The sequence below is a fragment of the Schistocerca serialis genome, chromosome 8 (genome assembly GCF_023864345.2).
Source record: "Schistocerca serialis cubense isolate TAMUIC-IGC-003099 chromosome 8, iqSchSeri2.2, whole genome shotgun sequence".
Taxonomy (NCBI): Eukaryota; Metazoa; Arthropoda; class Insecta; order Orthoptera; family Acrididae; genus Schistocerca; species Schistocerca serialis.
This window is the reverse complement of record NC_064645.1, coordinates 455,264,142-455,277,424: the sequence shown is the minus strand read 5'-3', so window position 1 is coordinate 455,277,424 and position 13,283 is coordinate 455,264,142. Positions and strand designations below refer to the sequence as shown.

Below are 13,283 nucleotides of genomic sequence, written 5' to 3'. Positions count from 1 at the left end.
CCGAGGCAGGATTCGAACCTGTGACCGTAGCAGCAGCGCGGTGTCGTACTGAAGCGCCTCGAACCGCTCGGCCACAGCGGCCGGCTGAAAGTGTGGTGTTTCGGAATTAATTTGTTGAAGCGTGTGATCTTTTGGTCGTAGAGACAATTCGGCGTGGCATATTCTGTGTTCTTTATGGAATACTTTGGAGAGCACTTCTGACACAGAAGACCACTGAAATGACGAACGTTCAACTCGCTAATAGTGGTGGGTCAGTGATTGTTAGATCGAAAAATTAACCGGGTCGGACTTGTAGAAATTCTGGCTGCTTTTTCGAGTGAAATATGTTGTATAGACGGTGAACTTGGAATGATAGAGCATTTGCCTTATTAAATACGGACTTGATAGCCATTTCATGTGCTTCCTTATGAATAAAAAGACGTTAATAGAATTTTCAAATTCTTACTGCAATTAAACTGCATTATCCTACCGCCCGAAATTTGTGAAAATGAACTTACAGTAACTGATTTGCAATTTGAGTTACGCAGCCTCTGTGTGGTAGGTATTAGGTAGTGGTTTCATCAATGCTGCCTTACACTGCCAAGCGTGTATCTACTACTGCAGAGTGAACGGACGTCGGAAGGAAGAAATATGGAGGTAGGTGAACTTTTCAATGAAAGTGACTGAGAGAGAGTAAGGAGACTAAAGAACGACCGAACGACCAAGCCCCGCCGCACAACATTTCGCTACATCTTCCAGCTGCTTCTCTACATAGTCGCAGTTCCGACTTACAAGGAACTGCTTGAGTGTGAGGTTGCAAAAGCCAATGATGTTACGGCATTCGATATTCCGCACCCATATTGTTTACCATGCAACCACAATATTGACTGTAATGGCAACAGGGGTGGGACTGGAGGTATCCAGTGGTGAGCTCAACATGAGGGTGCGGACCATAGTGGAACTGCTTAGTCGATGAGTAACTCACAACAGAGCTACAGAGCTACAGTGCTACTTGTGTTCATACAGAGCAGAGTAATGGCAACGATAAAGAAAGTAAACACTACATTATATTTACAACAACAGTTACCGAAGTTGACATGTCGTCAGAAAGGAACCCAAGGAATTTCGCCGAGTGAGAAAGAAGATGAATCATAGCGTTTCTGCAAGATGAGTCAGTGGGAAGTGCGTTATCGAACACGCTCGGCTGCGCAGACAGTGCACATGAGGAGTATTATGATGATACATGCTTAACAAGTGAAAGTGATATAGAAACAGGCGTCGAAGCATGTAGTTCATCATCCTTGCGGATAGGGAGCCACAATTCCCATCTCCCGTGAAACATAGTAAAGGACAATAGTCGTCCGAGGAGCGGGTACTGGACATAATTACGTACGTGCAAGATCATCCGCAGCATAGTAAAAAAACAATTACGAACGGGGTTTGAATAGGTCCGCAGCAATATGACAGTATAGTGCATAAGAAAAACTACGGATGTTTAAGAGAGGACAAGGCGCACTTGTTACAAAAACTGGTGTTTGTGCCTTTCAAGGCTGCTCGATGCAATTAACATGATGTGCATGATGGTGACCTACAACGTTGTGCACATCAAATTAAGCGCGACATAGACTACAGTCAATTCAAGGGAAGAAGTGGATGGTTACGCGACTTCAAACAATGCTACAGAATTGTAAGACGTAAGATATGGAAATTTCAAACCAAGCGTCAACTTGATGATGCACAGCAAATTGCGGAACAGGCCCGAAAATTTGTAGATGAGGTAAACAAACTTATCCCATCGTTCAGTACGGAATTTGTTTTCAGCTCCTACCAATAGTGATTCGAAGAGGAAATGCATATGAAATAAACCCTGGAAATTAGAGGTATCAAGAGAGTTGTATCAAGATCAACTAACATCAATGCGTTAACGCATTCGTATACAGTTATACCGAAGGCTAATCTAGATGGTGAACTGGCTGGAAAGTCATTTATTCTGCTGCGAGAAGTTGGAGGTTCTCTGCCCCCTACGATTCCTTCTCGTGCGCGTGATCTTGCGTGGACGGTAGATAATATTTACGCCATAGCAAGCAAGAGTGGGAAAATAGAGGTAAGGGAATTACAAGTATGGTTTGAGCACTGCGTTTGGCCAGTAGCTGGCCAAAATAATTTATTTTTCCTTGATTCCTGATTTGCGTATAAAAATCATACTCCTCAAGAGAAAATTATCCCTCCTGAAAAGTGCATGATATTGGATTTCATACCAACTGGAACCACTGGACAATTTTAGTCTCTGAATGTTTGTTTTTTCTGTGTCTAAGAAACATATTAGAGCACTATCAGCAGCTGCGCCTTAAAGGATATCCAGTTTCACGATGAGCTCCACAACAGACTGTTTCGCATTCGGTTGCTTGCCATCACATTTCATCAGTTCTCATCACCCTGTTACTATATGCATTCTTTAAGAGTGGGTACCTAGCGGAACGTCCTGCATGGTTTGTAGCTCCCAAGGAGTTCGCCTTCGGTGTTGATGACAAGAATATTCGTGATCACTGTGGCACGCCATTTTTCATTCGGTGTTCATGGTTCAAGTTAATGGTTTATTTTGAATATTTATTGAATGCCGACGATGTCCATTTTGTGAAGTGTAATACACACGTACCGGAGAAGGTTGATCTCTGCAACTCCTGGACACTCATTTTCTGTTGCCCTCCTGATGCACATGGTGAGTCATTAGCAGTTAATATTTTTCTTGTCATAATTGTTAACGTAACACTGTCAAATGAGCCTTACTAAACACTGAATTTGCGACCTCGCATTCAAGGGATCTCTTGCTAGACATTAGTCTTAGCGTGGTACCGACTTTCCAATAGCGGCTGCCAATTCGCTACACTGGTCTGCAGCTAGTTCTCTGTGCCAAGATGCTGTCCTCATAGTCAGCGGTTCATTTGAACAAAGAGACGAAAATGAGAGGGAGCCAAGTCTGATCTGTGTGGTGGGTGGTTAAACGCTTCCCATCGGAAACACTGCAAGAGCGTCTTCGTTGCACGTGCAGCGTGCGGCCCAGCTTTACCATGAAGGAGGCCACGCATGTCAGCCACGTTATGTGGGCTGCATAAAATCGGGCGGAACCCTGCGACACGAGGAAATCGAATGACAGCACTTGGCGGGAGATCCTACTGTTCTAGGCATCTTTACGTGTTCACTGTGTGCTGAGAAATGAGAAGAGCGACGTGACTCTATCGATGGGCATACTAGAGTCACTGCGAAACACATCTGCGCAAAGCTGCATAGCATTTTTACTGTGGTTTTAATTTCGCACCCGACTGGAGACTGAAAAAAATAGCCCTCGTGTCTGAGCTGTTTGTTGCATCGTAGGTCTAATCTCGTCCTCCGACAGAGTTTGGAAGAGATAGAGAAAGGCATGCAGAAGTTCCTCAGTAAATATTTGAGTGTGTAAAAGGGTATTGCCAGTATGTGATCTGATCTTTCTCAGTTCGATTAACGCATGCGTGTAGCCCCGTATTTCTGTCGCTACAATTGTATTGTGACTTGTTCACGGATGTTCTTATTTGTTTATTTTGTTTTCCTTCCTGTCATTGTCCCACGGCCGCGGAATTAGCTTTTATTTATTTTCATATTTTGGCAACTATTTATTATAATTTTGTGGATAGGTGTCTTGCCGTCATGACAGACGTAATTTAATTTACGGGAAGGAAGTTTTGTGCAAAAATAAAGTGAAATTTGTTGTGAGTGGTATCGTGTTTTAACTGTTTGCGTATTGTGTTTTCTGAGGCGGAGATTGGGGACCACATCGGGTTACGTTCAGTGAAGCGTGGGTAACCGCCCTCAAACCACACTAGTTCTGGCCGGCCTGTGACAGCAAGGGTCGCTTAGTCCGGCTCTCGTCCGTATATCATACGCTTCTGCGACGAGCAAACAAGTCAGTTGGCACAGACAGTACACGGGAAATACGTGCCTATGTAAAATCTTGAATCGCGCATATTTCTGACAGATCCAAAGAAAAATAGCGTAGCTAACTGTTTTGGTAACCATGAATGCTATGAAGTCTGCCTTCACCCTAATGCATATTAATAGCACCTCTAACAAACAACTGTGTGTGCTGGACAGAAAAATAATTGTAAGAATAATAATCAGATGGGCTCTGACTTGTAAATAAAATTAAGTAACAAGAGTAAATTAGTCTACACTGAAGCGCCAAAGAAACTGGTATAGGCATGCGTGTTCAAATACAGATATATGTAAACAGGCAGAATACAGTGCCTATATGAGACAAGCGTGTGGCGCAGTTGTTACATTGGTTACTCCTGCTACAATAGCAGGTTATCAAGATTAAAGTGAGTTTGAACGTGGTGTTATAGTCGACACACGAGCGGTGGGACACAGCATCTCCGAGGTAGAGATGATGAGGAGATTTTCCCGTATGACCCTTTCACGAGTGTACCGTGAATATAAGGAATATGGTAAACATCAAATCACCGACATCCCTGCGGCCGGAAAAAGACCCTGCAAGAACGGGACCAACGACGACTGAAGAGAATCGTTCAACATTACAGAAGTGCAACCCTTCCGCATATTGCTGCAGATTTCAATCCTGGGCCAGCAACAGCTGTCACCATGCGAGCCATTCAACGAAACATCATCGATATGGACTTTCGGATCCGAAGGCCCACTCGAGTACTCTTGATGAATGCACTACAAAAAAACTTTACGCCTCGCCTGACCCGTCAATACTGACATTAGAGTGTTGATGACTGGAAACATGTTGCGCCTGTCGGACGAGTCTCGTTTCAAACTGTATCGAGCGGATGGACCTGTACGGGTACGGAGAGAACCTCATGAATCCATGGACACTGCATGTCGGCAGCGGACTGCTCAAGCTGGTGGAGGCTCTGTAATGGTGTGGGGCGAAGACACGACTCTGAGGGGTGACACGTACATAAGCATCCTATCTGATCACCTGCATCCATTCATGTCCATTGTGTACTCCGACGGACTTGGGCAATTCTAGTCGAACAATGTGACACCCCACACGTCCAGAATTGCTACAGATTGGTTCTAGGAACACTCTTCTGAGTTTATACGCTTCCGCTGGCCACCAAACTCCCCAGACATGAACACTGTTGAGCATATCTGGGATACCCTGTAAAGTGCTGTCCAGTAAAGATCTCCACTCCCTCGTACTCTTACGGGTTTAAGGATAGCCCCGTCCAGTAAAGATCTCCACTCCCTCGTACTCTTACGGGTTTAAGGATAGCCCCGTCCAGAAGAGATCTCCACTCCCTCGTACTCTTACGAGTTTATGGATAGCCCTGCAGGATTCATGGTTTCAGTTCCCTCCAGCACTACTTCAGACATTAGTCGAGTCCACGCCACATCGTGTTGCGGCACTTCTGCGTGCTCGCGGGGCGCTTACACGATATTAGGCTGGTACACCAATTTCTCTGGCACTTCAGTGCTAAACTTGAGGTTCAGTGGCGATCCTAGTACTCAGGTATGTAGCAGTGATATTGTGGTTTTACAGATCACTGTCGACTGTATCAGGGACCAGCAGGAGAACCGTCTACGCGTGTCTGGTGCCCACGCGCAACGCTACGGGGCGCTGCTCAGAAGAAACCCTGATGACATCAGTACTGACAAAGCACGCCCATAGGTGGGTAAAATACACTACTGGCCATTAAAATTGCTACACCACGAAGATGACGTGCTACAGACGCGTAATTTGACCGACAGGAAGAAGATGCTGTGATATGCAAATGATTAGCTTTTCAGAGCATTCAAACAAGGTTGGCGCCGGTGGCGACACCTACAACGTGCTGACATGAGGAAAGTTTCCAACCGATTTCTCATACATAAACAGCAGTTGACCGGCGTTTCCTGGTGAAACGTTGTTGTGATGCCTCGTGTAAGGAGGAGAAATGCGTACCATCACGTTTCCGACTTTGATAAAGGTCGGATTGTAGCCTATCGCGATTGCGGTTTATCGTATCGCGACATTGCTGCTCGCGTTGGTCGAGATCCAATGACTGTTAGCACAATATGGAATCGGTGGGTTCGGGAGGGTAATTCGGAACTCTGGATCGCAAAGGCCTCGTATCACTAGCAGTCGAGATGACAGGCATATTATCCGCATGGCTATAACGGATTGTGCAGCCACGTCTCGATCCCTGAGGCAACAGTTGGGGACGTTTGCAAGACAACAAACATCTGCACGAACAGTTCGACGACGTTTGCAGCAGCATGGACTATCAGCTCGGAGACCATGGCTGCGGTTACCCTTGACGCTGCATAACAGACAGGAGCGCCTGTGATGGTGTACTCAACGACGAACCTGGGTGCACGAATGGCAAAACGTCATTTTTTTCGGATAAATCCAGCTTCTGTTTACAGCATCATGATGGTCGCATCCGTGTTTGGCGACATCGTGGTGAACGCACATTGAAAGCGTGTATTCGTCATCGCCATACTGGCGTATCACCCGGCGTGGTGGTATGGGGTGCCATTGGTTACACGTCTCGGTCACCTGTTGTTCGCATTGACGGCACTTCGAACAGTGGACGTTACATTTCAGATGTGTTACGACCCGTGGCTCCACCCTTCATTCAATCCCTGCGAAACCATACATTTCAGCAGGATAACGCACGACCGCATGTTGCAGGTCTAGTACGGGTCTTTCTCGATACAGAAAATGTTCGACTGCTGCCCTGGCCAGCACATTCTCCAGATCTCTCACCAATTGAAAAAGTCTGTTCAATGGTGGCCGAGCAACTGGCTCGTCGCAATACGCCAGTCACTACTCTTGATGAACTGTGATATCGTGTTGAAGCTGCATGGGCAGCTGTACCTGTACACGCCATCCAAGCTTTGTTTGACTCAATGCCCAGGCGTATCAAGGCCGTTATTACGACGAGAGGTGGTTGTTGTGGTTACTGATTTCTCAGGATATATGCACCCAAACTGCGTGAAAATGTAATCACATGTCAGTTCTAGTATAATACATTTTTCCAATGAATACCCGTTTATCATCTGCATTTCTTCTTGGTGTAGCAATTTTATTGGCCAGTAGTGAAGTATGCATTGTCGCACGTGTCTTCTGATTGTATTTGAGATCGCCCTTACACGAGTTACATCCTCTGACAATTCTACATGGCACGTTGTCACTAACAATCATAAAATTTCAAGGCGAAGTGGTGGAAATGTATTTTTAACGTAAGAAACACGCAAACATCTGCATTTATACTCTGGGAGCCACGTTATGGTGTGGAGCTGAAGGTACTTTCTGTACCACTGACTCTTCTTCCCGTTAAAGCCGTAAACGGTGCGCGGGAAAATATATAGCTGGGAAGCCTACATGTGAACTTTAATCTCTCTCATTTTACCTTTGTGGACTTCTCGCGAGATATATCTCTCGCAATGCCTGTCTCTGGAGTTAATGAGCATCTCCATGACACATTCGCTCTTAGTAAACGATCTTGTCGCAAAAACGTCCTGCAATTTTTTTTGTATCCTCTCTATTTGCTCTGTCATACCTTACTGGTATGGCTCCTAGACTGACGACTTTTTTACTTATAATTCCAATGTATGAAATAAAATCATATCTGCATGTGATAGTAATGGGTTAATCCAGGATATAGACTAAAAAAGAAAGAAACAGGAGGAAATATTACTACGCTGATACTAGTTACTGAACCATGTGTATTCCTGAAACAAAATAACTCGAGTAGCACTTCTGAATAAGTTGAAAATATGTTGGCATAGTTCCTTCTGTCCCGCATTATGATCTACAAAATACATTGATTTTCCATTATCCTTTCATCCCCAGGACACAGTGAAGGCTGGAAGTAATACAAATGTTGCTCTCCAGCAAAAGCAATTAAAAATGAACCTAGATTTATATATATTTTTTAAAAAAGATGAAATATTATTTTTCTAAAACTAAGGAGATGGTTAACACTTCTGAGAATAAAAACGGGTTAAAACCTTGTTTTTTAAAGAGCTGTTAGCTGCACCTATGAAGATAATAAAGTATTGCACTGAACTGAAGTGAAAGGATCTACTCCACGAAATGGTGATTAAAGAGATGGAAGACTGATTGTTTCTGTCGAAGTGTAGTCAGCGAGGGAGCAGTTAGATTTTTATACAGGGGTAAGGCGAATATACTATGGAAAAATTAGTGGTGTGAGGACATGGTATTTTGGGATAAGTGTAATTGCGATGGAGATGATGTCCTGTTTAAGAAAAGAAAAGCTGGAAAGGGAAAAAAGAAAAAGGAGAAGGATAGAAGAGATAGCAGAAAAAAAGGAAAAGGAGACAGGGAAGAAGCAAAAAAGAAAAAGGAGAAACACGGAAAAGGACAGGGTGGGGAAAGAACAGGAATCGGGGGAGAGGACGGGAAAAGGGGTAAGAACAGGAGAAAGGAGAAAAGGGAAAAATACGCAAAATGAGGGAACATGAGAAATGGAAAAAAGGTAAGAATATGAGGAAGGGAAAATAGCAGGAGAAAGGGAGTGAAACTGTGATATGGAAGGAGAATGAAAGAGTGAGAGGAATTTGGAAGTAAAGGGGAAAGAAAAAGAGGGAAAAGTGGAAGAAAGAACAGGGACAAATGAAATAATAGGAGAAGGCCAGAAAGATGACGAACCAAAGAAAAGAGAAAAAGATTAAGAAGTAAAAGTGGAAACCGGAAAGAAGAGGAAAGCCTAGGATTTCTTCTGTGACGAAAAATGGGGAGAGTTGGGTTGATCTGATAAAAACGAGTTTGTGAGTTGCACTGTGAGAGGATAGGAAGTCCAAGTAGGTGTAAGGTTGAGTGATATTTTGGTACAAAACACAAAAATTAAGATGAGTGAATATAGTAGAAGAGAACTAGTTTATTATGGGGAACTTCAGAGGCCAGTAAAGAAGCTTTTTTGTGTGTATAAGCAGAAGTACCTGTGTTGTATTGAAAGTGACTATTACTTACCAGTGAGCAGTATGGATGTGTCCTGGCGGACGTTGCCAGCTCTAGCCAGCACCGGTTTCTGCGGTATGGCGAACTCCTCGACTGTGGTGCTGCGTGAGTCCCTGAAAATGCAAAAAAACGTTGCTGTATTAACGAACAGGGCGTGTAGTGCTGCGTCAACGTCTGTAGTTATGTAGAAATTCAGTGTTTTCCATTACAGTTGCAGAAATACTGCTGCCATCTGTGGTGTCACTGTCTCCATCACAACAACACTAATGTTAGTTACAACTGCTGCAATAAACTGAAAAAAGTGCCATATTAGTTTCATGACAGTACCGTAATTATTCGAATTTCAGAACTGTATTTGATGTATGATGTAGATTTCATATGATGTACATGCACCTTGTGCTGCAATCATTAATGCCATTAAAGGGCGTGGCATAAAATCAAAGAAGATTTAAATATGTTTGTTTGGAATAGCCCTGCACGCAAGACGGCAAAGCATCAACTGTGATGGATCGCGACCAACCAAACAGTTTCCAGATATTTTCGGTGGGTACCATTTTGTAGCCGGTATAAACAAACCGGGAGGTCTCGTCCTAAATGTGGAAGAGGCTCTGCGAACGGATATGGAACCCATCGTCGTGTACAGCAGGCCGCAAATTGTATCGTAGCTCGTATCGGCACGAATGCCACCTCCCTGTTGTGTTCTGAGCGCTCCCTCGTTCTCCTCTGATTATTGACTGAACTGATATTTAAATCAGCTTGCTTCACTCGTGGCATGGAAGCACGTTCCACAATTTGCAGTTATCTTACACAGACCCTGTAGCAGACCTTTGGTTTGGAGTCGAGAGGAAGACCTAAACCGGAGCCTCAGAATATCATGTGACGATCTCGGATGCAAATTTCTTCACCACCTATGGTGTCACCGCCAGACACCACACTTGCTAGGTGGTAGCTTTAAATCGGCCGCGGTCCATTAGTACATGTCGGACCCGCGTGTCGCCACTTTCAGTGATAGCAGACCGATCGCCACCACACGGCAGGTCTAGAGAGACGTACTAGCACTCGCCCCAGTTGTACGGCCGACGTAGCTAGCGATGCACACTGTCGAAGCTTCGCTCATTTGCAGAGCAGATAGTTAGAATAGCCTTCAGCTAAGTCAATGGCTACGACCTAGCAAGGCGCCATTAGTAACATTGCATGTATCTATAGAGTCTCCCTTGTATCGTCAAGAACGATGTATACAAATGATGGATTAAAGTTAAGTATTCCAGGAGCTACGTACTTTTCTTTATAGCATTCATTACTTATCCTGTTTCAGACTTCACGCCCATCTGCGTGAGCTTAGCGCGTGCCTTTCGGCTTCCTCGCATTGTGTCTAGGCTGTCTTGCCTAGACACAACACCACCACTGTCAGGTAGCAGAGTACGTGAGACGTGATTTTTTTCTTTTTTAAATTTGAGAAGTTCCTCTGTAGACTCGATGCTGAATCTGAGAAAGAAGTGGATGAGGCACGGTAATCACATATGACAACATTCATCCTTAAAAAAAGAGAAACTTTTAAAATGGTATCAATTAACTGCACGAGAGTCCACGGTAAGGTCCCAAAAAGACAAACCTATTAAAAGTAATAATGCCCACGTAGTACTAGGAACGGAAAGCTGGCTGAAACGGAAAGTGAATTACCAGCCAAATCCTGATTTAAAAAAAAAAGTGAGAATTCAGAGAGTGTATTTTACGAGAAGAATAGGGGGACATGTTATGTCCTCCTGAGTATATCTTGAGAAATAAATACGATGGAAAAACAAGAGAAATTAGAGCTCATTCAAAGGCTTACCGACTGTCGCTTCTTCCTCGCACGCCCGACCAGGAAAAGAGGCAACCAAAAGTATGAAAGACATTCTTATACCAACTAAAGCTCATATTACGCGGAACTTTATTTTTCTGTGACTAGTTTCGACGTGGCGTCATCATGTGGCAGATTTCAGTGTATGAACTAAGTGTCCGTGGTAAGGACTTTGCTAAAATGTAGCAGACGTATCTTCTGCCTGACCCTGTAAGATGGTCTGCCGTTTATGGAAGAAATGAAGTAATTCTCCCATAAAACAGGTGCATCAGTGGCTTTTAAATGATTTTTGCTGTGTCAGGACCTAAATTCCCTCTCATATAATGAGGATACATTCATGTTGCTCATTGGTATTGGACACGTGCCAATGGTACGGCGTTTTCTAGTCCAGGTGAACTGTAGCAACTTCATTAGCTGTCTTGTCGAGGCCGGCCGTGGTGGCCAAGCGGTTAAAGGCGCTACAGTCTGGAACCGCGCGACCGCTACGGTCGCAGGTTCGAATCCTGCCTCGGGCATGGATGTTTGTGATGTCCTTAGGTTAGTTAGGTTTAAGTAGTTCTAAGTTCTAAGGGACTGATGACCTTAGAAGTTAAGTCCCATAGTGCTTAGAGCCATTTGAACCATTTGTCTTGTCGAGGATACACACTGCTGCGTATGCGCAGACGCTCTGCACAACGTTATAATCAGAGGGCGCCTCGCAGCTTGCGGTATCATAGCATAATAATAAGGCGCATATTAGATGGCGCTCATACCAGGGACTACTTAATGCTACAATTCATATTTGCGCCACATCCGCCATTAGTTACGTCTGTCAGCACACAGTCCTGAAACCCGGAACTGTTTGATGCAGCCGCCAGATACACTGAAGCGCCAAACAAGCTAGCATAGGAATGCATATTCAAATACAGAGATGTGTAAACAGACAGAATACGGCGCTGCGGTCGGCAACGTCTATATAAGACAACAGGTGTCTGGCGCACTTCTTAGATCGGTTAGTGCTGCTAGACGGCAGGCTAGCAAGATTGAAGTGAGTTTGAAAGTGATGTTATAGTCGGCACACGAGCGATGGGACTCAGCATCTCCCAGGTAGTGACGAGGTGCGGATTTTCCCGTGCGACCATTTCACGAATGTATCGTGAATATCAGGAATCCGGCAAAACATCAAACCCTCTACATCGCGCCGGGGATAGATCCTGCAAGAACGGGACCAACGACGACTGAAGAGAATCGTTCGTCTTGACAGAATTGTAACCCTTCCGCAAACTGCTGCAGATTTCAATGCTGGGCTGTCAATAAGTGTCAGCGTGCGAACCATTCAACGATACATCAACGATGTGGGCTTTCGTAGTCGAATGCCCACTCGTGTACCCTCGATGACTGCACGACACAAAGCCTTACGACTCACCTGCGCCCGTCATCAGCGACATTGGGCTGTTGATGAGTGGATATATGTTGCCTGCTCGGACGAGTCTCGTTTCAAATTGTACCGAGCGGATGGACGTGTACAGGTATGGAGAGAACCTCATGAATCCATGGACTCTGCGTGTCAGCAGAGGACAGTTCAAGCTGGTGGAGGCTCTCCTTTGGCGTGAGGCGAGTACAATTGGAGTGATATGGGACCTCAGATACGTCTAGACACGACTCTGACAGGTGACACGGACGCAAGCATCCTGTCTGACCACCTGCATCCATGCATGTCCATTGTGCATTCCGACGGACTTTGGCAATTCTTTCAGGACATTGCGACGCCCCACACGTCCAGAACTGTTACAGAGTGGCTCGGGGAACACTCTTCTGAGTTTAAACACTTCCGCTGGCCACCAAACTCCCCAGACATGAACATTATTGAACATACCTGGGGTGCCTTGCAACGTGCTGTTCAGAAGAGATCTCCACCCCCTCGTACTTTTACCAATTTATGGACAACCCTGCAGGATTCATGGTGTCAGTTCCCTGCAGCACTACTTCAGACATTAATCGAGTCAATATCACGTCCTGCTGCGACACTTCTGCGTGCTCGCATGGGCCCTACACGACATTAGGATGGTGTACCAGTTTATTTGGCTGTTCAGTGTACAGTCGATGGTTTCACCAGGACGACAGTGAACCCCGTGGAGGAAATGCGCGGTGTCAGACGGCTAGCGGCCGAGAGGACAGACTTATTATTCGGCCGGGTAGGATCGTATGTCCACGTCACGCACACTGGTGTCCAAAATTAAAACAACAAACCGACATTTTGCAAGGCTGCATTTATTTTGCCACAAAACAGTATAATCAGCTGATAGTATAGTAGTATGTAAAGAATACGGAACTTAAAAACTGCAACAAGCGTAACGCTAGGCAAAAACGTTCTTTGTTTTTTTCTAACTTAACGGATTTACATACACATTCCGACAGCTGGTTAAATCGCTCATTATGGGGTGTGACCACCCCTTGGAGAAATACAGGCCTGACAAACGACGAGGTATGCTGTGAATGATGTCATCAATCTCATGTTGA

The 13,283-nt window shown here is 44.9% G+C and overlaps 1 protein-coding gene across 1 annotated transcript in view; it reads right to left on the bottom strand.

Moving 5' to 3' along the window:
• The window catches only part of LOC126417066 (uncharacterized), a 70,771-nt gene that overhangs the window by 10,367 nt on the left and 47,121 nt on the right, over positions 1 to 13,283 (bottom strand). Inside the window, exon 2 of the mRNA XM_050084959.1 lies at positions 8,957 to 9,057. Coding sequence (XP_049940916.1) covers positions 8,957 to 9,057 — 101 coding nt within the window. The remainder of the gene's footprint in view (positions 1 to 8,956; positions 9,058 to 13,283) is intronic.